At 45.0% G+C, this 24,127-nt stretch overlaps 1 protein-coding gene and 1 long non-coding RNA gene across 2 annotated transcripts in view; one reads left to right on the forward strand and one right to left on the reverse strand.

Moving 5' to 3' along the window:
- The window catches only part of LOC137314905 (peroxidasin homolog), a 573,760-nt gene that overhangs the window by 15,927 nt on the left and 533,706 nt on the right, over positions 1–24,127 (reverse strand). Inside the window, exons 20-21 of the mRNA XM_067979924.1 lie at positions 18,898–19,027; positions 11,774–11,900 (exon numbers count right to left, since the gene is read on the reverse strand). Of these exons, the coding sequence (XP_067836025.1) occupies positions 11,774–11,900; positions 18,898–19,027 (257 nt within the window). The remainder of the gene's footprint in view (positions 1–11,773; positions 11,901–18,897; positions 19,028–24,127) is intronic.
- Positions 22,179–24,127, forward strand: part of LOC137314921 (uncharacterized) — a 94,030-nt gene continuing 92,081 nt past the window's right edge. The window contains exon 1 of the long non-coding RNA XR_010961267.1: positions 22,179–22,247. This is a non-coding gene — a long non-coding RNA (uncharacterized lncRNA). The remainder of the gene's footprint in view (positions 22,248–24,127) is intronic.

A 24,127-nucleotide genomic window follows, 5' to 3' on the forward strand; every position in this document is an offset into this window, starting at 1 on the left:
CTCAACAAATTTCTCTCCATCCAAGCCCCTAATGCTATGGCTGTCCCAGTCAATGTAGGGAAAGTTAAAGTCCCCTACTATTACCATCCTATTTTTCTTGCAGCTGTCTGTAATCTCCTTACATATTTGCTCCTCAATTTCCCGTTGACTATTTGGGGGTCCGTAGTACAATCCTATCAAAGTGATCTCTCCCTTCTTATTTTTCAGTTCTACCCATATAGACTCAGTGGGCGAACCCTCGGATCTTGAAGTTAAAATGTTACATTTTTGTGGTTTGATCTACACAAGCTATTTTAACTGGTTCTGAACGAGTCTCCCGTGGCCTCTGAAAGACACCATGGAAATGGAGGAGAGTTGCAGCCGGCCCTCATTTGGACCTTTAAACCAGTGATTGACAGGTGTCAGAAAAGGTGAGTTTTTGCAGCAGGGCAATCAGTTCTCTCAGATAAACCTTTGGCTGGGAGTTCTTTGTGTTTAGTCTGAGATGTCTTCGTTCACATTCAGCATTCTCGTGTTCAGACATATTTACCTACATTTTAGACCCCCTCAAACTGACACCATCAAGATGGGAGGGCGCAATGGATTTATTCTACAGTACATCTGAGGAGGAAGCACATCACCAGCATGGCACGCAGTTCTGGGAGTTGTAAGCCCACCAGGACCTGCAGAAGAACAGAGAGGGGACCAACGGAGGGGTCGAGGTCACAGGAGGCACTCTCACGTGGGGCTGAGCTTCCTGCACCTCTCTGAGGAGCAGTGCCTACAAAGGCTCAGATTGAGTCGACAGGTGGTCGCAGACATCTGCAGGCTCCTTCATGAAGAGTTGCTCCCGGATGGGCCTGGTGGCCAGGCATTACCCGTCACACTTAAAGTCACCATTGCCCTTAATTTCTTCCCCTCTGGATCCTTCCAGGGCACCACCAGTGACATCACCAGGATCTCTCAGTCATCTGTACATAAGTGTATATGACAGGTCATGGATAGCTTGTTTGCCACGGCATCCGACGTCGCAGAGGAAGTTGACGCAGACATCAACCTGACTGAGAGGGCAGTGGGTTTCCTTTCTCTGGCTGGATTTTCATGGGTGCAGCGCGCTCCATCAATGTGCAGCTGGTTTGTGACCACCGGAAGAGGTTTCTACATGTGTGTGCCAAATTCCCTGGCAGTTGTTATAATTCCTTCATTTTGCACGAGTCCAAAATCCCGGCCCTCTTCCACGCACAATGCCGACTTAAGGGCTGGCTGCTTGGAGACAAGGGATACCTCCTGCAGATGTGGCTTAAGACACCTGTGAGAAACCCCACCAACGAGGCAGAGCAGCAGTATAAGCAGAGCCACATCACCACCAGGTCTGTCATTGAACAAGCCATTGGACTGCTCAAGATGCACTTTAGATGCCTGGCTTGATTTGAGGGATCCTTTCAATACTCATTGGCAAGGGTGTAAAGAATAATAGTCGTGTGTTGCATCCTGCACAACATTGCTCAATAGATGGGTGACAGGTGGATGACCTCCCATGCGCTCATGAAGTATCCTCACCTGCCAGCAACATTGAAGAAGAAGAAGAAGGACGAGGGCAATGGCGACGAGGATGACCCCCACCCCCCCCTGGCAGAGCAGCCGCACACCTGGCTGCTCATAATGCCAGGGAGTCACTCATATCAGAGATTTTCATAAGGAGATCTGCAAACTCAAGATAGTGAAGTGCTCAGGCCGCCTGGAACGACCACCACCACCACCAGCCCCCCCACCGCAACACCGCTTGCAAAAAACAGTCCTATAACCAAACATACACCCATTGTAAACATGCCCAATGGGTGGCATCAAGTCTTGCCATTCATGATGAGGGACATGCAAGGTCGCTTTCACAAAATGGACAAGACGTGGCAATGGTGGTGACAAGTATAGCATTTAATGTGAATGTAACAAAAATCAAAGAGAAATGAAAAGCAAGACATTTTGTCAGAGACCCTTGTGCATACCTTGGTGATTACAAAACCTCAACCTTCCCCTTCCTACTGCTTCTACATGGTGCATCCCCTGTGGCTTCAGCAGAGGCAGTGGCAAGTCCCTGCCCTGATTGCTGAGATGCTCTCAACCTACGCCTTCTAGCTTTTGGAGCTCGTGAGGGTCCCGCCAAAGACTGTTCCACCTGCACCTGTACTTGGATAGTCTCGGCCATCGGGAGAGGAGGCAGCATTGCAGGTACTGGCTGGGAGGGGGGGGGGGGAGGAGGAGGGGAGCACTGGGTGAGAGGTGGGAGTGCTTTGAGTGTAGTTCCCACTTCCATGTCCCCTTTCTCCATCATCCCTCTCCAGGGCCACAGCCATATCACTCCTACCACTCTGCTGGAGAGCAGCTTGGAGGACATGTCTGATGCCTTGTAAGGCCACTGCTAAAGTATCTGTCTGCCTGTTTAAGGCGAGAGAATATTGGGCACCCTGAGTCCACAAGGCCGTTGTCAGGGCCTGAATGGACTCATATGAGGGCTGTGCTTGAAGCTTAATGGAGGTTGTCATTCTCTCCATTGCAGACATTCCCACACTTACCTGTGCCACCATTCCACTAATGCTGGAGATGGACTCCTCCATCCTCTCCACTATTGTCGAGTCTGTACGTGGCACGTTTTCCAGTAGATCACAACCTTAATCATGTACCTGCTCAAGGATGGCCCACAGGGTTCAGCATCTGCATCTAGCTGAGCAGAGCCTGGAGAGGAGTGTGCCCACCGACGTGGACTCTCTACAGCTGCCCCTGCCACCAATGTCTGCTTGTGCTCACGTGTGTGGTGAATTACCAGGTGACAACCCAACTAACTGTAGTAAGACCCACCGAGGTGCGAGTATCTGCGCTCGTGCATGGCTCGCTATAATGTGACAGTGCGCCCTCAGAGACATGGAGCTCCTGAGGAATCGCCCTCGTCCAGATTGTGTGGTCCTTCAGCTTCGTTGAAGGCCCTGGAAGAGAACATACAGCAATGTTAAGAATCATCGCAGAAGCGGTTGCGATGAGCATCCTGAGGCGTGCAACAGGTCAATCATTGATAATATCAATTCATATTGTGTGTGAGGGATGTTAAAGTTCTGTCACCAGACATTTGTGGAGTGCCAGTCTTGGACCTTTCGGCTGAGTTCCAAGGCCTCCTCCTCTGCCTGTCAGGGCCACTATTTGTGGTGGCCCCCTCCAGTCCGACTCCTCTCCCTTGCATTTTGCGCTCTCTTGTCCTACAAGGGAAGAAAGTACAGATGTGTGAGTGAGTGAAGGTGACGGGGTCACCCGATGGATGCACTGCTCTGGGTCAGGGCAATGCATCAGAGGGTGAGTATTGGACAGATTCATCACATTGCATCAGGACTGGGGTGAGTGGGAGTGATGGGTTCACAAATGGGTAGGTGAGGAAGTGCATAGAAAGTGAAGATAATTTGATATTGAGCCTTAAGTGGGTGTAAGGAGAGATGTGATGGAGTAGTGTACACCGCAGGTGAATCAGTAACTGTACTCACTTTACTTGACCTGGTTAGGTCATTGAAGCTTTTCCTGCATTGCACCCATGTCCTTAACATGGTTCTCCTGCTGGTCACCTCTTCTGCCATCTCGAGCCAGATCTTCTTGGTGGCAGAGGCAGGGCGCTTCTTCTGGGTGCAATGTTCCCCTCCTGCTCCTCACACTGACTAATAGCAACTCCAGCAAAGAGTCACTGAATCGGGGTGCTGGCCTCGTACTTTGCTGCTCCATATCTTCAGATTTCTCCTTTGTCCCTCAAAACCCATGGTTGCAATGGCCCTTTAAATAATCCAAGTCCCAGTACGTCATTCAGGTGTACAGTGTGCCTGCTGTGCAGCATGGAGACGCAAAAGCTGGAAGTCACATTAAGGGCCTTCAATTGAGTCGCGATCGCTCGCGAAAACACAACAATTTTTTTCTGGGTTTTCCACCCGCGTATTGACTCCCCTGCTGAGTTCCTGCTGGCATGTTAAAATTTACCCCAATAGGTTTTTCATTGCATTGCATTTTGGTCACCACTTTAAATGGAGCAGGGCTCTCTCCACTGAATAAAACCAAGGCATTAGCTGTGAGGCAGCAGACATCAGTGTTTATTTATTGTAAACACTGCATTTTAACAAAAAGACAGGTTAGAATAGCATGAGGGAGAAAGAAGGTGATAATTTAAAGAGCAAGTTTTTGTTACGATTACTCTGCTGAATCAAATCAACCAAATGGAAACGTTTGATTGTGCTACAGACTCCTGAGATAGATCAGCATTCTTTATAGCTTCTGACACATTCTGTCTAGACAATGCGGTGAGGCAATTAAAACGCTTATAAAATACAGGGATACAGCCAGAACAGTGGAATACAAGTCTACCGAGGTTATGCTTAAGGCTGTATAATACACTGATTAGACCACATTTAGGGTATTGCATGCAGTTCTGGTTGCCATGCTGTTAAAGGGATGTGAAAGCATTGGAGGAGGTACTGAGAAGTGAAACAAGCTGATAAGAGCAAAAAGCATGATTTCAAATGTAGGTGGGGATGAGTGATGAGGAAAGGTTTAGAAGCTCATTTGAGACAGCATAGAAAGAAGATGGGGGAGAGGAGAGGAATCTCTTTGAGCTATACAAAATATTAAGTGCTTTAGGTAAAGTAAATCCAGAATATTACTTTAAAGTTAGGCAGGCTTATAGAACCAGAGGTCATAATATAAACTAGTGAACAGTAAATTTATATCCTCATGCAAAGTGTGACGAATGTCTGGAATAACCTGTCAGGCAGGGTAGATGAGATCCAGACTTTTGGAGTATTCAACAAGCAGCCAGAAGCCAGAAGCCAGCCTGGGGGTGTTCGGCACTAGATAGTGCAGCTTCAGTGGGCTAAATTATTTTTTCTCTTCCTTCACTTCTCTAATGTTCTTCTGACACCAGGGGCTTGATTTTACCGTCGGGTTTCCTGTCGGTTTCCAGCGGGGGGCCCCGAAAATCCCGATATCCAGTCACGTGACCGGATCGCGCCACGATCCCGAACACTTCCGGGTTCCCCGATGACGTGCGGGGCTGCGTGCGCGGCCCCCGCTGGTGGGAATCCCACAGGCAATTAAAGCCAGCGGGGTTCCACTTGAGTGTACTTACCTTGCTTGTTGAGGTCAGTTAATGAGCTGAATCAGCTGTCAAAACAGGAAGTGTGGGATTTTACCTTCAACGCAGAGTGTTTCACACACTGGGGGAAACAGTCTCCCTCCAACCAGGCTTGTTGCAGCCAGCAGCCTGTGGTAGGTGCCAAGGTGCACTCCACGGGGGGGGGGGGGGGGGGGGGAGGGGAGAGCCCTCACCCACGCAGGAGGCCACCGCGTCACATAGGGCAACCCCTGCCCTCCACCACCCCCTGCCAAGCCAGAGGACAGACCGACGCGAAACCGCAGCCCCAGTCCGAGGAACCACCCACCTACCCTGCACAACCCCTCAGACCAACACCTGCCAGATGGGTGGTGCGTGGACACCCTCGGAGGACGAACAGCATGACCAGCCCCAGCAGCCTCGCAGTCCACGCCGTCCACCGCAGAGACGTGGAGCCCCCCAACACGGTGCTGTTGCACGCCCACCTGCACAGCAGGAGGGAGGGCAACCGCAGAGAGAGATGCGTCGCAGAGGGCACTACCCTCGCCACAGGGTCCACAGACCAAGGCGCAGCTCCCCGGACCTCTCCGAGCAGCAGTGCACACGGAGGCGCAGATTCACTTGACATGTAGTCGTGGAGATCTGCAGGCTCTTTCATGCCGAGCTGCTCCTGGCTGGCCCCAGCACCATCTGCTTACCTGTCGCTGCCAAAGTCACCACTGCCCTCCACAACTTCTCCTCCGCATCCTTCCAGGGTGCAGCCGGCTACACCGCCGATGTCTCTCAGTCGTCTGCGCGGAAGAGCCCTGCAAATACACCTGCACCTACTCTGCAGTAACACAATGGGTGGCATCAGTGGTGGGTCCTCATAGTGATACCCAGGAGCGGGCATTATTGGACACAACAGACAGGATTCGCGGAGACATGGCAGTGGTGGTGCCAATATAATGTGTGATGTTTGTTGCTCTGAAATTCAATATAGGTAACACCCATGGCAAACCCTCAGACACCCTTGTGCATCCCCTTCATGCTCACGACACGTTTGCCTTACGCTGCCTACTGCACATATGTGATGCATGCCCTGTGGCTGCAGCACAGGTGGTGGCAGGTTGAGTGAGGCTGGCCGTGAGGGAGATGCACGAGAGGGTGAGTATGGGATAGAGCCATGAGATTGTATGAGGATTGGGTTGCGTGTTAGTGGCGGGGTGAGTACTGGCGAGGTGAGTAGGTGCAGGTAAGATGAGGATGAGGTTTGAGTGGGTATGAGGGGTGATGTGACAGAGTAGTGTTGGCGGTGCCGAAGGAGATGTGGGGTGGGGGCAGTGATGTGGCAGACGGAGTGTAGGGGAAAGACTTCGTGTTCTCACTGCGGCTGACCTACTGCGGTCATTGGAGCGCCTCCTGCACTATATGCAGGTGGGCGATATGTTGGTGGTGCAGGTGACCCCCTCTGCCACCTCGAGCCAGGCCTTCTTGGTGGCAGAGGCAGGCCGCTTCCTCCCGCCCGCCGGGTGGAAGATCTCTGTCCTCCCCCTCCTCCTCACCCCATCTGATGATACCTGGGGTGAGGCATCATTAAACTGGGAGCAGCCTTCCCCCTGGGCTGCTCCATGCTGTAATTTGTTCCATTGGTTGCAGCATCTGTCAGTGGAGGACTGCCCCTTTAACTAGAGAGCTTCCAGCTGACAGATCGTACTGCGCATGTGCAGCCTGCCCGACGCGCAGACCAGCAGCGCGGACCCCGGAGGAGCAGGTAAGTGGCTCCAATTAGTGGATTGCCTGCTACGATCGCGCGGGCAACCCACTAATTTCACCGGGCGCGGAGGCCACGCACCCGAAACCCAACCCGCCGGAAACCCGCAGGCCTGCTAAAATTAGGCCCCAGGAGTGAAAATCCTCATGCCAAAATTTTTACCAAACATGTTAATGTGGGTACAAAACCCCTCAGGTAACTGTAAGAAAAATTTTCCTCTTGACATCATCTGTTATGGGGAATAGAAACCTTACTCTGAGAAAAGATAATTAACTTTGGACCAACCCACCATGTATAACTGAACAATGGTTCAACCTCTTTAATTAACCTATATAGGGATAATTAATTAAGTTGCATGTCCAGAGGACATTTAATTTAAAAAATGAACTAAGCCACAATTCAGTGTCAGTGATCAGAATGAGCTAACTTAAAATGCCGTATATACTGGGAAAGAAAGTCCTTAATATGATCCCAATAATAAAACTCACTAAAAGGAGTTAAATGCACAGTCACTTTCTCTCCCTCTCCAGTTTAATACAACACTGATATAACCCATGTGAGTTTTCCTGTAGAAATCCAAATTGAGATTCTCAGTTAGCTTATAGTTTGATATATTTCTAGTTCAATGATGTTAGAAAATTAATTGTTTGAGTCTTTGTAATGCTATCAAACATACAAAAAGCTTAACTGATGTATATCAATTTGGATATTGCTAGTTGTTGCTGAACCCCAAAGATTAGAACAAATTAATTACTATGAATTGACTTGATAAACCTTCGCATGCCACTTAATCACTGAAAATTAAAGCAGAGGTATTTAGAAATAATGTTAACTGATGCCATAGAAGGGGTGATTTCACGATTCGTCACTTGCAAGGACTGCATCTTGGGAAATCGCAGGTGTGCAGCTCATAATTTTCCTTTCCTCAATGGATGGAAAATCATGAACTGTGCATCTCCAATTGCCCATGGCATGCTCGCTGTGAACACAGGTACTCCTGGGAGCTCTGAACTGCAGAATCGTCCCTATGCACTTAAGGATTTGATTCACTCTGTGCACTATTTTGAGCGCACTGGCTAATTCATTCATGTTAAATTTCTTTTTGTGAGACCACTGCACTCGTAATGCACAGTGAGCTAGTAGTGGACAAAGCTGACCGTGATTCATTTCATGAGATCAGCACATTTGCAAGCTTCTCCCTACACAGATCACTTGATGCTCAGGAAATGTGGTGGTGTGAATGGGCAGGATAACTGGCAAGAGCAGTTGTTAAAGGACTGCTGTTACTCTGTGAAAGCCGGGCTGTATATTGTGAAGAATGTTTCCAGATTGCAATTGTTAATGGCTGCAAGGAGAGGAGCAGCACGGTTCTTTTTGAGGAAGCAGTTTGAGATCTTGCTCCATGAACTCCTGTAAAGAAGGGTGATCCTCTTAGGACCTGAGTAGCAGCTTCTAATAATGACAAATGTCCATGCTTAGGCCAGGTGGCAGAGCGTGTCTCCCACATACATAGGCCATGGCAGCGGATGAGGAAGAAATTTTCAGGATTCAGGAAAGTTGCAAGGTAAGTATGCTCACACTTTTACATAATTTTAGTATATGGCACTTATGATGAATTCCAACTGCAGTTCACTTTCACTTTGGTGCAACATCAGAGGCAAAATGCACAACATTCAAATCAATGACTGCCCATGTTGCGACAGGCCATACCTTGTTGCTGTCATAGAAAAATACTTCTAACGTTGCACATAATTCTTGCAAAATAGGAGCACTAAGCACAGTATCAGTCATAGCTCAGTTGGTAGCACTCTCACCTGTGAGTCAGAAGGTTGTGGGTTCAAGTCCCACTCCAGAGACTTGAGCACAAAATCTAGGCTGACTTTCTAGTGCAGTACTGTGGGAGGTGCTGTCTTTCGGATGAGGTGTTAAACCAAAGCCCTTTCTGCCCTCTCAGATCCCATGGCACTATTTTGAAGAAGATTTCCTGGCCAATATTTATCCCTTAACCAACAGCACTAAAAACAGATTATGTAATCATTATCACATTGTTGTTTATGGGATCTTGCTGTACGCAAATTGGCTGCTGCGTTTCCTCCATCAAAACAGTGACTTCAAAAGTACTTCATTGGCTGTAAAGTGCATAGGGACATCATAAGGTCATGAAAGGTGCTACATAAACCTTTCTTATTTTCTCTTTCACTGGCAACACAAGCTACCTGCATGCTGCATGTTCATGAACTCAAAAAAGGTGGCTGGGTGACACTGTCTCAGCTTTTCCTAATTTCATCATATGTCCTTTTTGTATTTGCTTACACAAAAAAAGAAACACATAATAGGCCCAAGCCAGAAGAGCTCCTCTCAACCTGCACCCATTGACTCTATATGAAGAAAGGGCGCTCCCATTTCTAAGATTGTAGCTAATAAAGGGAATGGATGAGGTCAAAGGTCATACCCAAGATAAGGATGATTTTTTTTTCTCCCTCCACTCATTCATTCATTCATTCACTAACACACAGGCATACACTACATAGCATGGGGAGAAACAGTGGGCACAGTGACATGAAGGCTAGGAGCAAGGGCCAGCTGGAACTGGCAATGGATGATAGCATTGTCTCTCCCCATGACAACACTACCACTCCAGTTTGCCAGTCCCCCTCACCCCAATGAAATCGCTTGCACCAGAAAGTGGGCAGGGCCAGGCTGCCTTACACCTGCTGAAGTACAGCAACCTGAAGTAGGCTCATTTCGAAGGCCATGTTTACACAGATATCGAGAGCCATTTGGATCCCAGGAACCTCTTGTAGATATTCAACTGCCAGCTAGCTATCTCAAGTTTCAGCTACGGGCATTGTACTGAGATGAAGTAGCAGATTTGGCAAATGGTAGGAAAGGGTAGGACTACAGTAGCAAGGACTTGTTTCAAAGACACCAGGGGGACAATTTTAACCTAACCTGCCCAGCAAGAAACTGAGGGGATTGGGTCAGCTGTCGTTTTACACCCTGCCCAATTTTACTCTCCATTACTTTAATGAAGGATAAAATCGGGCGATGTAAATCAGGCAGCCGACCTGACCCCATTAATTTCCAGCCAGGCAGGTTAGGTTAAAATTACCCCTCACATTTTCGGAAATTAAATAGTTTACCACAGGATTGCAGCATGTGTACAGAGGTTCATTTGTGTAACTGCGGAAAGACATATACAGCGAAGAGGTCTGCCTGGAAGATAAGTAGAGTGAAAGTGGAAATGTTGTGCATTATGATTTATTCCAATGGGTGGGGAAGGTGCAGGGAGGACTGGTAATGAGCAGGGTTCATGGGTCTGCCAAGTAGCTCTTGCACTATCCAAAAATGCATGTGTTGGTACCTCCTCTAGCTCTTCAGGCTACTCAGTGATATCCTCTAGTTGGTCTTCTGAAAGCTCATGCTCCACAGCTACTAATATAGATGCCTCTGAATTGCAGAGAATGCTGCAACCATGATAACAAGGAAACTTTGAATGGGTTATGCTTCAGCATTGCTATGGTGAACTAGATAATGGAAGTGTTGGAGGTGTGTGCCTCACTGTATCGGTGGTCAGCTGGTGTGCAGAGATGCTACAGAGGGGTCATTAGGCAAGATACCAATTGGGTATTCTTGGTCTATCAGGATCCAACCATTAATTTGCTGGGTATCTGAAAATAATGGTGGCACAGAGGACTCTCATGAAATGAATGCACCAGGAATGCTGCCAGGGAATCTGTAATTTATCTGCAATGCTAGGTGTAGACAATCGTACACAAATTGAACATGGAAGGAGTAAGTTCTTGTAATTCGTGCGTGGAACTCTCCTGTGTGCGGGAGGTAAGTAAGGTTTTATGAAGCCATGAATGACACGCAAGACTTTTGGAAATCATACCATACAAAAATTAAACTAAGGCTCTGTCCTGTTGTTCTCTGCTTCACATGGGGGAAGTGATACCTTCTTGATCTGGCTAACAATGCATATGTCACCTGTTTTATGCAGTGCTGCAATACAGACTGACTGATACTAATGTCCCCAGTGGCCCCCTGGAAAGAATTTCATAGAAATCACAAGACAAAAACAGGCTGTTCGGCCCAACTAGTCTGAAATGTCCTCAAGACAAAAAAAAAATTGAGGCAGCTCTGTACATGCCCTGGAATTCGACTGAGAGTCCTCCTGTAGGATGTGGCACAACTCTGTCATTGCCTCCCTTGGAAATTGAAGCCTCCAAAAGCACTGCTCCTCTATCAGAACCAGATAATTCCTTTGTGGCCAATATATTTTGTTGCCTTGGTAACAGCGAGAAGAAGTTTTTCTGCTGCAATACTGTAGCACTTGCCTAGCATCCAAAAGTTCTTATTTTAAGATGTATTTCCTCTCTTCCTTTTAAGGTTCTTTTGCCACCACTATTTTTAGCTTCTTGGCCTCCGTTAATACCATATTTGAGCTGGCCACCAGAATTTATAGAGTGGCTTTCACTGAGAATACATTTTTAATTTCTTAAATAGAAAAGTAGGATTTTAATGCAGAAAATATTAATTATCAGATTATTTGCGTTAGCAACTCTTAATTTAAAGAGTAGACCGTAGTTTGCTATTAATAAAATCTTACCGTATATGACAGCTGTTAAATGAGATTCAAATACACATTTGAGGGGTCATTTTAATCTAACTGCCCAGCAGGAAACTGATAGGATCAGATTGGCTGCCTGTTGTACACCCCGGCCGATTTTACTTTCCATTGACTTCAATGGGTGGTTAGGTTAAAATTACCCCCTTGCTTTTTCAGCAAAATTTCTTTCTCCCAGTATCAGATATCTATACATATGTCTGGCATTATCTAAAAGTCTGTCACTATCCATATCTAAATGTATCGGTGTAACAACTATGCTTTAGATTATTATCCAAACCTGATTGCGAAGGGAGGCGATAGTCTTTTGCACTTCAGCCACAAAGCTGTTGAAATCCTGAGGAGCCTCATCCAGATTACTGGGAAAAACTGTTGAGTTCACAAATTCGCTGAAGTCTTGCTTATACCTAATATTCATGAAAAGAGTTCATCTTTTAAGATACAAAGAACCAGTTTTAATAATAAAGAGTTGAAATGGGTTTATTATAATCAGTAAATTTTCAAAGTGACATCTTTTTTTTTTAAATATAGGTTCTCAAAAGGAATTAATAAAATATTTTCCCCCTGATGATAAACTCCAAACCAACTACACACACACACTTTTTTTTGAAATAGACAAAGTACTTGCTTTTTGAGTGGATCCTTTTCAGACTACCTAAACAACTTATTTTTTCCCCTACAGTTGTTCGATCGGTTTTCTTCCTTACCCACCTCTTCTCTCCTGAAGGTAGTGAATCATAGAATCGTAGAAAGGTTACAGCATGGAAGGAGGCCTATTCTGCGCTGTGATAACCATGGGTGCTAGCAGTCTTCCAGTAGCTCCCCCAAATGGCTACTTTTTCTGTCTGGATCTAGACAATGATGGTCAGCAGCCTTTTTGGCTCTTAGGGGCATCCAAATTCAGTTTGGTTTTGTCCTCACTGTATGTCCCTAAATATGACCTTCCAGCAAGCTGGTTTCCTGCCTCTTTAGCCCAAAGATGCTGAGGCCAATTGTAATATCCCTACTACCACCCCAGCAGAAAATAGCTAACTCAGCACAGATCAGAGAAAAAATCTTTGGACGCTCCTGATCTATGTAGCCCAGTATCACACCATTGTAAGCCATGTCTCCATTTATTCAATTTCATGATGAACCTGCATTCAATGAGAATACAGCACAAACAAGCTATTAGAAAATACTGAGAGTTCTGCTGCTGCTGGGAGAAGGTGCAACTTCTTACAGTAATGGGGGAATTTTAAACAAGATTCACAACAAGCTGGTGAATTATTGTTGATAATGTGGGCATTTTAAATCTCTCCTGAGTCAGAGAAATGCTCAGCTGATTCTTCACAGTTCCACTGCATTTGGAGAAGTCAGGTGATTAAACTCTCAAATTAATGTTAAACATGTATAAGAGAAACACACCAATCCTCAGTAAACTATACATTCTAATCATTATCTCGTTAATAAGCGGCTGGTCAAGAATCTGTGCTATCCGTCTGCCTACAATTTTTATTGTTCATTCCCAAGATCACATGATCATTTTGGATAAGGAAGGCCACTCAGCTCATCTCATCCATCTAGAGAGATCCTAGAGTCTGCCCATTTCACCATCCAATTGTTTCTTAAAGGATTCCAGGAGTTTTGCCTCCACTACTATATCTGGAAGTTTACACCATACATTGATCACTCTGTGTGCAGAAGAATTTCCTGACATCAAACCTAAATTTACCTTTTACTAGTTTGAACCTGTGTCTACTTGTCCTGCACTCATAATTTAACTAAAAGTAATATTCCACATTAACGTTTTCCATTCCCTTAAACTATTTTCTACACCTTTATACGATCACCCCTCATGCTTCTCCTTTTCAGGCTGAAAAGACAACGGGGGTAATTTTAATTTTTTTATCACCAGGCAAAAAACAGGTGACAGCAAATCGACGGCCCATTTTTCACCACACCTGATTTTATTTACCAGTGAAGTCAATGGAAATGAAAATTGGACAGGGTGTAAAACGAAGGAGCAAAGCTCCGAAAGCTTGTGATTTCAAATAAAGCTGTTGGACTATAACCTGGTGTTGTAAGACTCCTTACATTAGTCCTCTAATGTGGCCCAGCAAGCTATTTAGTTCAGGGCAACTAGGGATGGTCACATTCCGAGAATGAATATATACATCTTTTTCAAATCAGCCTCATGGCTGTTCTCTGCACTGCCTCAAGCACTTGGAGGTCATCCTTGTGGTCTTGGTGACCAGAACTCGACACAGTACTCAAGGTGCATTCTGACCAGAACTGGACACAGCACTCAAGGTGCATTCTGACCAGAGCATGATACATTTTGATCATGACTTCCTCGGACTTGTATTCTACAGTTTCAGCTGTGTAGTTCAACATCCTATTGGGTTTTGTTGATTGCTGCTCTGCATTGGTTGGACATGTTGAGTGTCAAGCCTGCCAAGAATCCTAGGTCCCTTTCAACTTCATTCTTAGCTTTTTAATTGTCATTCATAGAGTACATGTGTCAATCATTTTTCTGCTTATGTGCAGTACCACTTGTCTGCTTTAAATGTCACCTGCCGTTGTTCTGCTCACTTACATATTTTGTCCCACTCAATCTATAATTACTGAGCTGACTCCTCCAAACCAACAGTTCCTCTTAGTTTTGTATCATTTGCAAATTTGACCATTTTTGCATTAAGGGGGTAATTTTAACGGCCCAGAACAGGTTGGGGGGTGGAGGCGGGTGGGGGGTTAAAAATTTAAAAATAGGAAGCCCAACCCCAACTTGCTCACTTCCGATTTTAACGGAGGCGGGATGGGGGGTGGGCGACTAATCTGCTCTCCGGAGGTGGGCCCGTCATTTAAATATTTTAATGAAGCTGCATGCCTCATATTTTAGCTTTCAGATTTAATGCTGGCTGGCCGGGTTTCCCACGCCTCGGGAAACCCAGCAGCTGAAAGGAGACGAGGATGGCTGGATGGAACAGGTAAGTGCCTTTTCAGTACTGCTTGTGGGCCAGGAGGAGAAGGAGTGCTTCTCCCCTGCCCACCAAACAAACCCGTTAACGTCCCCTCGATCAGACCCCAGCGATCGCCCCCGCACTGGATACCAGTGAGGGTGATGACACCTTGGGGGAGTGCAGTCAGGAGCAAATCCACGGCATCGTGGGAGACTCAGCTGCACAGGGGGGGGCAAAAGAAATGTAGTTGTTATAGGGGATTCAATAGTCAGGGGGACAGACAGGCATTTCTGCAACCGCAGACGTGAGTCCTGGGTGGTGTGTTGCATCCCTGGTGCCAGGGTAAAGGACATCACTGAGAGGGTGCAGGACATTTTGAGGGGGTAAGGGGAACAGCCAGAAGTTGTGGTTCATGTGGGAACTAATGACATAAGAAGGAAAGGGGTTGAGGTCCTGCAGTCAGAGTTTCAGGTGCTAGGGAGGAAGTAAAAAAGCAGGACCTCAAAAGGTAGTAATCTCTGGATGACTCCCAGTGCTACACGCTAGTGAGTATAGGGATAGTAGGATAAGACAGGTCAATGCATGGCTGGAGCAATGGTGCAGGAGGGAGGGCTTCAGATTCCTGGAGCATTGGGACCAGTTCTGGGGCAGGAGGGATCTGTTCAAGATGGGTGGGTTGCACCTCAAAAAAGCTGGGACCAATGTCCTCGTGGGGAGGTTAACTAGTGCTGCGGGAGACGGTTTAAACTAATTTCTAAAAAAAAATCCAAAAAGGGAATAAGAAGAGCAAAGATAGAGAATGAGAATAGATAAGGGGCTAACATAAAAGGGAAACCAAAAGACTTTTATCAACATAGAAATAGTAAAGGGGTAGTCAAAGGAAGGGTGGGACTGATTAGGGACAAAAAAGGAGATCTTCTTGAGGAGGCACAGGGCATGGCTGAGATACTAAATGAATACTTTGTAACCGTCTTCACTAGAGAAGAGGATGTTGCCATTGTAGCAGTTAAGGAGGAGGTAGTAGTGATATTGGATAGGATAAAAATAGATAAAGAGAAAGTACTTAAAAGATTGGCAGTACTCAAAGTAGAAAAGTTACCCGGTCCAGATGGGATGCATAAGAACATAAGAAATAGGAGCAGGAGTAGGCTATACGGCCCCTCGAGCCTGCTCCACCATTCAATAAGATCATGGATGATCTTCTAGCTCAACTCCACTTTCTCGCCCAATCCCCATATCCCTTGATGTCCAAATATCCATCAATCTGAATATAGTCAACGACTCAGCATCCACAGCCCTCTGGGGTAGAGAATTCCAAAGATTCAAAACCTTCTGAGTGAAGAAATTTTCCCTCATCTCGGTCCTAAATGGCTGACCTCTTATCTTGAGACTATGTCCCCCAGTTCTGCACTCTCCAGCCAGGGGAAAGAGCCTCTCAACATCTACCCTGTCAAGCCCTCTAAGAATTTTATACATTTCAATGAGATCACCTCTCATTCTTCTAAACTCCATGTAGGCCCATTCTACTCAATCTCTCCTCATAGGACAACAACTCTCTCATCCCAAGAATCAATCTAGTGAACCTTCGTTGCACCCCCTCTAAGGCAAGTATATTCTTCCTTAGGTAAGATGATCAAAACTGTACACAGTACTCCAGGTGTGGTCTCACCGGAGCCCTTTATAATTGCAGCAAGACTTCCTTACTCTTCTACTCCAACCCCCTTGCAATAAAGGCTAACATTCCATTTGCCTTCCTAATTGCTTGCTGTACCTGCATGTTACCTGTGATTAATGTACAAGGACACCCAAATCCATCTGAATACCATCATTTCTTAGTCTCTCACCTTTTAAAATATATTCTGTTTTTCTATTCTTCCTACCAAAGTGGATAATTTCACATTTCCCCTCATTATACTCCATCTGCCACCTTCTTGCCCACTCACTTAACCTGTCTATATCCCTTTGCAGCCTCTTTGCGTCTTCCTCACAGCTTACTTTCCCACCGAGCTTTGTATCATCAGCAAACTTGGATACACTCGGTCCCCTCGTCATATAGATTGTAAACAGCTGAGGCCCAAGCACTGATCCTTGCGGCACCCCACTAGTTACAACCTACCAACCCGAAAACGATCTGTTTATTCCTACTCTCTGTTTTCGGTTCGTTAACCAATCCTCAATCCATGCTAATATATTACCTCCAATCCCATGGGCCCTAATCTTGTTTAACAACCTCTTGTGTCGCACCTTATCGAATGCCTTTTGAAAATCCAAATATACTACATCCACTGGTTCCCCTTTATCTAGCCTGCTAGTTACACCCTCAAAAAACTCTAATGGATCTGTCAAACACGATTTCCCTTTCATAAAACTGTGTTGACTCTGCCTAATCTTATTATGATTTTCTAAGTCCCCTGTTACTACGTCCTTAGGCATCCTAGGTTATTGAGGGAAGCAAGGTGGAAATTGCAGAGGCTCTGGCCACAATTTTCCAATCCTCCTTAGATATGGGGCCGGTGCCAGAGGACTGGAGGATTGCAAATAATACACCCCTGTTCAAAAAAGGGGAGAGGGATAAAACTGGCAATTACAGGCCAGTCAGCCTAACGTCGGTGGTGGGGAAACTTTTAGAAAAAATAATCCGGGACAATATTAACTGGCACTTGGAAAGGTATGGGCTAATAAATGAAAGTCAGCACGGATTTGTTAAAGGAGAAACGTGTTTGACTAACTTGATTGAGTTCTTTGATGAAGTAACAGAGAGGGTTGATGAGGGTTGTGCGGTTGATGTTGTGTATATGGACTTTCAAAAGGCATTTGATAAAGTACCACATAATAGACTTGTTAGCAAATTTAAAGCCCATGGGATTAAAGGGACTGTGGTAGCATGGATACAAAATTGGCTAAGGGACAGAAAGCAGAGAGCCTGTTTTTCAGGCTGGAGGGAAGTATACAGTGGTGTTCCTCAGGGGTCAGTAATAGGACCACTTCTCTTTTTGATACATATTAATGACCTGGACTTGGGTAAGGAGGGTATAATTTCTAAGTTTGCAGATGACACAAAACTTGGAAATGTAGTAAACAATGTGGAGGATAGTAACAGACTTTAGGAGGACATAGTCAGACTGGTGAATGGGCAGACACATGGCAGATGAAATTTAATGCAGAGAAGTGTGAAGTGATACATTTTGGTACAGGTACACATACAAACATCTTTGAAGGTAGCAGGACAAGTGGAGAAGGCTGTTAAAAAAGTATATGGGACCCTGGGCTTTATTAATAGAGGCATAGAGTACAAAAGCAAGGGAAGTTATGCTAAACTTTTATAAAATGCTGGTTAGGCCTCAGCTGGAGTATTGTGTTCAATTCTGGGCACCACACTTTAGGAAGGATGTCAAGGCCTTAGAGAGAGTGCAGAAGAGATTTACTAGAATGGTACCATGGATGAGGGACTTCAGTTATGTGGAGAGATTGGAGAAGCTGGGGTTGTTCTCCTTAGAACAGAGAAGGTTATGGGGAGATTTGATGAGGTGTTCAAAATCATGAATGGTTTTGATAGAATAAAGAAGGAGAAACTGTTTCCAGTGGCAGAAGGGTCAGTAATCAAAGTACACAGATTTCAGGTGATTGGCAAAAGAGCCAGAGGTGACATGAGGAAACATTTTTTTTAATGCAGTGAGTTGTTATGATCTGTCATTAACTGCCTGAAAGGGTGGTGGAAGCAGATTCAATAGTAACTTTCAAAAGGGAATTGGATAAATATTTGAAGGGAAAAACAATCTCAGGGCTATTGGGAAAGAGCAGGGGAATGGGACTAATTGGATAGCTCTTTCGAAGAGCTGGCATAGGCATGATGGGCCAAATGGCCTCCTTCTGTGCTGTATCTACTTTGATACTATGATAATCATTGATTTCTACCCTTCAGACAATTTCTTATCCATTACTGGCATTTGCCCTGAATTCCTACAGCTTTGGATTTAATTAATAACCTTTTACATGGAACCTATCTACCTCATATTCAGTTTACCCTTGACTCCAATATCATGTACTGACATGGTGATCAGCGCTATTATGATTTAATATAGCTAACGAAAATATTCTGTTACAGTTCATTGCAAAACTACAGCATCTAATCAATGTGAGTGCATTACAAAATCTCAGTGTGTAAGGTTCACAATTTACAACTGGCACGGGTAAAAGTGAGTTATGGTGGTCTTTCAATGAGTAACGTGCTAATGATGGAATGATATTTTGTTCCATTTGTGAGTATTTATAGGTTCAAAACTGTGTTGTGGAATCAGACCATTGGTTGGTAGTTCACTCGTGTGAATCACTGTTTAATTTGAGTGCAGTAAATTATCACATTGCTGTGAATGAACACATTGCAGTGCAGTAAATTCATTGCTCTAATTTGAGCCTCCCCTCAAATACCATCTTTCAGAACTTCCATCTGTAAGCTACATACCTCCCTTGTTGCTCATCAGATGTGGCTGCGGCATCTGTTGTACGCTTATCTTCTGGAAAACTGAACTCTGAAGAGCGTTTATTGCGGAACTGGTGTGAAAGTGCATTAAACTGTCCTCGTGTTCTACAATCTGCACAAACAAACAGAGTTCATTTTGAAGCACTGCGAGACATCTGTCATTGCCAGCCACATCTTTATTTCTCCATAACAGGGATCTGCACTAACCACACAATTCTACATCCCTTTTGAACTTTCATGAATATCATATTGCTAAATTTGTCTCAGTCGTTTCTCAAGGTCCCAAATATTTCGCACAAAATTAACTGTATTATGCATTTATCACCTCACTCTTGTTTTACTGGCTTCCAAGTATTTCATTATGCAGCATTACTAAGCTTGTAATCAAATTATGTAGATGTTATTAAATATCAGAAAGTTTTGAAAGCATTGCTATGCAATTTTCTTAATAAGTGGTACATTGAGACCAAAACAAGGAGACATTCTCTCTTTGAAGGCATAGTCTTTCATTCTATTCACAGGCCAAGAATTCCCTCGGAGCTGCTCCTGCTCCACTGCCGTAACTTCACCGGAAGTGCACATGATAAAGGGGCTTCGACTCGCAAAGTGGAGCAGGAGCCGCTCTGAGGAAATTCTGGGTTATATAGTCACAGGCCAGCAGAGAGTACAGCTAGTGTCATCATAACCTTGAAGAGAATTTCTGAACTTCTAAAAATAATATGAGTGAGAGGGTCAGTAAATGTAATTATTTGCTGCATGTGAAGAATTGTTTCTACCAGTGTTTTAAGGTTCAAAGGCCCCAAAATCCTACTGTTCATAGAGTAAAAAATATAAAACAGATGTTGCTGCAGCAGAATTCCTAATGTCTGAGGTTACACAACTTCCGTTTTGCCTGGAAATTAATTGTTCAGCTGAATAGCAACATAACAATCACAAGCAAGGTTTTGCTGGTTTGGTGGAAAGCTATTGCGATCAGCTTTGCACCTACTTGACATCCCCACCGCTGACCTTGGTGACATTTTCTGTGGTCAGTCAAAGTATTATAATTTTAAATATAATTAAAAATTGGAAACTCGACCCCAACTTGCCTCCAAAGTGCCCACTTCTGGATTTAATGGCGGCGGGTTGGGCGGGGGGTGAATAGCATTCTCTCCGGAGGCGGGTCTGTCCTTAAAATATTTTTAAAGAGACTGCTTGCGTCAAATTTAACCTCTGTTTTGCATTTAACTCTTGGGGCCAGGTTTTCCAGTCCTCGGGAAAGCCGGCAGCTAAAGGGAGGTGAGAATGGCTGGATGGAACAGGCCTTCTCAGCACTGCTTGCGGGCCAGGAGGAGCAGGAGTGCTTCCCTCCTGCCCACCAAGCTTCCATCCCTGTGATAGGGCCCCCTCGATTAGCCGACCCCACCCCCGCAATCGGATTCCCCTCCCTCCCTCAAATCGGACCTCCGATGTCCGACCCGCCCCCCCACCACCATGCCCAATGTCCAACTCACCTCTCAATCTCCGATGTCCAACTGCACCCTCCCCCCAACTACCCCCCCGCAGCCCCGATCTCCTGCTCCGGGCATCAGACACCCACCCCCAATCTCCTTCAGGCATCGGACCCCCTCCCCCCGATCTCCTGCTCCAGGCATTGGACACTCCCCCCCCCTCTGATCTCCTCCCGGCATCAGACCACCCCACTCCCCGATCTCCTCCCGGCATCGGACCCCCCCTCCGATTTCCTCCTGGCAGCGGACCCCCCACTCCGGTCTCCTCCTGGCAGCGGACCCCCCCCACACCGATCTCCTCCTCCCGACCCTGGATCTTGCCAACACCCCCCCGCCCCCCCCCCCCCCCCCGATGTCTTCCACAGCCTACAATCTGTCCCTGCCTCCCGCCTTTCCGCTCCCAGCTGCGGCCCGGTGCCGCAGGCCTTCCCTCTCAATCTGGCTGGCTGGGGGCAGGAAACCAACTTGGAAAATTTTAAACTGGTCCTACGGTTAAACTCGGCAGGACCTCCGGGAAACTCGTATTTCCGCGTTTCCCGGCCACCAAATTCCCCTCCGCTCCCTTCCCATCTCCCCGTTATTATCGGGGCCATGGTGTTTAAATTGTAGCTGATGAGCTCCTTTTACCCAGCCTGCAATTCTTTTCTTTGCAAATTTGCCACAATGCCAGCTTTCAGCCCCTGCCTGGAGAATTAGAAAAGGTTATTCCCGACTGATAGATACTGACCAATGTAGGAGCAACCTTTTTGCAAAATTCAAGAAACAGCCTTTACCATCCTCCAGGCCCTGAAAGTTTAAAGGTCTGACGCTACAACTTCCAAGTTTTTAAACTTAGAGGTAGACACATAGGCAGTGGTGATGATGGCAATGGCAGCCTGAAAGAAAGGCAGGAAGTGACATTCAGCATAGTGGCTGGCAGTGTGTCAGGCCAGGCAGAGTTCTTGACCACCCCATTTCCTGTGCTTTTCACCCACATTTGTCAGATCATCCTCTGCCATTTCTGGCACCTAGAAATGATCCAACTACCAAGCACATCTTCCACTCCCCTTCCTGTTTTCTGAAGTAACATTCCCTACAGGATATCTTTGCTTAATCTTCCATCATCTAGAATCCAGCTGCTCTTTCCCTGGCCCTTTCCCATGCAACCATAGCAGATATGCAACAGCTATTGATTTATCTCCTCACACACCATTGTCCACAGACCTGCTTCAGTTTGAGATTCTCTGTCTCTGACGTTCTGCTCTGATGATACCATCTTCCACACCGGGACTTCTGACAAGTCCTCCTTTTTCCTCAGCTGAGGATTCCCCTCTACCATGGTTGATATTGAGTTCACCATATTTTGTATGCTTCTACCCTCATATCTTCTCCCCCCTCTCAGAACCATGATTGACTCCCCCTTGTCATCACCTTCCACCCCACCAAACTTTCAATTGAACCAAACATCTTCTGCCATTTCCGCCACCTCCAATGCGATCCCACTACCAAACACATTTCCCCTCCCCATCCTTCTCAATATTTTAAAGGGACTGATCCCTCCGTGACACCTGGGGGACATTTTAACTCCTTGCACACGATGGAAATGGGGCAGGAGCGGAGTTAAAATGGAGGTGGTGAATACACTGCTCTGTTCCTGCTATGGTGCCATTTTTCCCAGGGCCTTCCACTGAGCAGCTGAGGCACACACCTGAATCAGGCAGCAGCCGCATTATTCTATGCAAATCAGGGTCCTATGATCTACAATGGATCCTAATGCAATTTTAATTGCCTACTAGGCGGAACATTCGGTGTGGACAATCCATTCAGTAAAATGTGGAGGAACAGCGGAAGAGGCCTGAAAAGGTAAGTACTAAAATTAATTAGATTTAATAAGATTGATACTTTCTTTTTCATTATTAAGGTTGGCAGCAAAAAAGAAAGTGTCTTGATACAGTTTTAATTAGTTATGTTAAAGATAATCTGAGAATAGAATTAATTTCTAAACTCAGTCTTGAATGAAAATTTTGATGTTTCATAATTTAATCTCTGTCAATGCAGTATACACAAGAGTGAGATCAGCCTTAGAAAACATGCACACGAGATGAATTCAACATAGACAGACAGACAGCTGCAGATGCAGACATGAATTTTAATGAAAAGGCTTTGTGTAGCTGTTGATTTTAACTGTAGCTCATGTACTGAACTTATTCTGTTGTGCAATCTGAAAAGGCACTTTACTAATGGCTGCTTTGCAAACCGATGAAATGTATTTAGAATCATCTCCAAACTGTTCACTTCTAAGCAAAAGACTCAACTTCATCAATTTCTGAATTTACTGTCTGAACATTGTTTTTTTAAGTACTTAACATTAGCCTTGATATTTATCTGTTCTTCACTAAAAGCTTTTAGATGTATGCACAACAATGAAGAGAAATCTGGAGTACATCAGCTAAATGTTGTCTTACATTCTTATATTTTGCCTTGTTAGTTAATTTGTTGATATATATCTATGCTGGAAGCAAAAGAAACATAATCAGAATTTTGATCAGTTTATATTTCAGAGTACCTTTGTTTAGCAGAAACAAGCTCTCCATTACTTCCTAGCCTATTCTAGATTTGTAAAAGATTGCTCAGAATTAACTCTTTCCCAACAAGAACAGTCAGACATTTCTATTATTTTCAGCAGAAACTGACAGGCAGTTTTTGGTCATGTTTGGAGGATCGAAGATGCAGTTCAAAATTAATTATATAAGCCTGAAAGAAATATATTCCATAGATTTAAATATGTTCTACATTGAAGTAGATCTTTGATTTCCATGTCAAAGATGTCTACTGTGGAACTCAAGTGGTTCCAGAAAGTATTGCTTTTAAATATTTGCATTTGTTCCCTTTGATAAAATGCATGAATATTGAAATATATTTTTTCAATCATGTTTTTAAAAAGACTCGCCTCGAACAACCGGTTTTGATACTGTCTCCTCAAGATAAGTCACCAGCCTAGACAGTCTTAAGAGTTGCTGATGCATATGGTAAAGGGGCTCCCGCAAACCTGGAAGTGCAAATGAGTCAAGTGAACTGCACAGTTTTACTGTACACATTTAGCAATCATTTCACTGAAGGAAAGATTTTCATGTCTACATTAGGTTTCAATATACATAGAGCAGTCTTTGGCTTTCTTTGCGCTTATTCTTTATGCATCCTTGAATTGCAAGTCTTTTAAAATATTAATATTGACTTAAAGTATGAAATTGAATACTGGGAATTGAATTACAAGGTACTCACTCCACCAAGGGGTAGGGGTAGATGATAGAAACTACAAGAGTTTAACTAGAGCAGTTTCCAGATGTCATCTGAAGCCTGACATGGAATTATTACTTTTGCAGTTGCCTGATATTTATCTTGTACAATATATAAAGTGTGTGTTACTTATTAATACAATGGGGTAGAACATCCTGATCTCCCGCCATGACTTCGGTGGAAACGCTGCAGAAACGGTGGGAGATCGGGAGAAATCCTTCCAGAAATTCCAGGTGATTGAGTTTAGTTTTTAACACTGGTACAGTGTCACGAGAAGTTTTGCTGATTATAAGTGAAATAGTTTTTTTGCCAAATATATTTACTAGAAATAGTTAAAATCTCTTGAAGTATGTGGCATTTCTTGAAATGCTTTTCGCAATTTAGTGAAAATTTGTGTCAGAAAGCTGAGCCTTTTGTTTCTTATTCATTCTCAGGATGTGGGCATC

Source organism: Heptranchias perlo, chromosome 3 (assembly GCF_035084215.1).
Source record: "Heptranchias perlo isolate sHepPer1 chromosome 3, sHepPer1.hap1, whole genome shotgun sequence".
NCBI lineage: Eukaryota > Metazoa > Chordata > Chondrichthyes > Hexanchiformes > Hexanchidae > Heptranchias > Heptranchias perlo.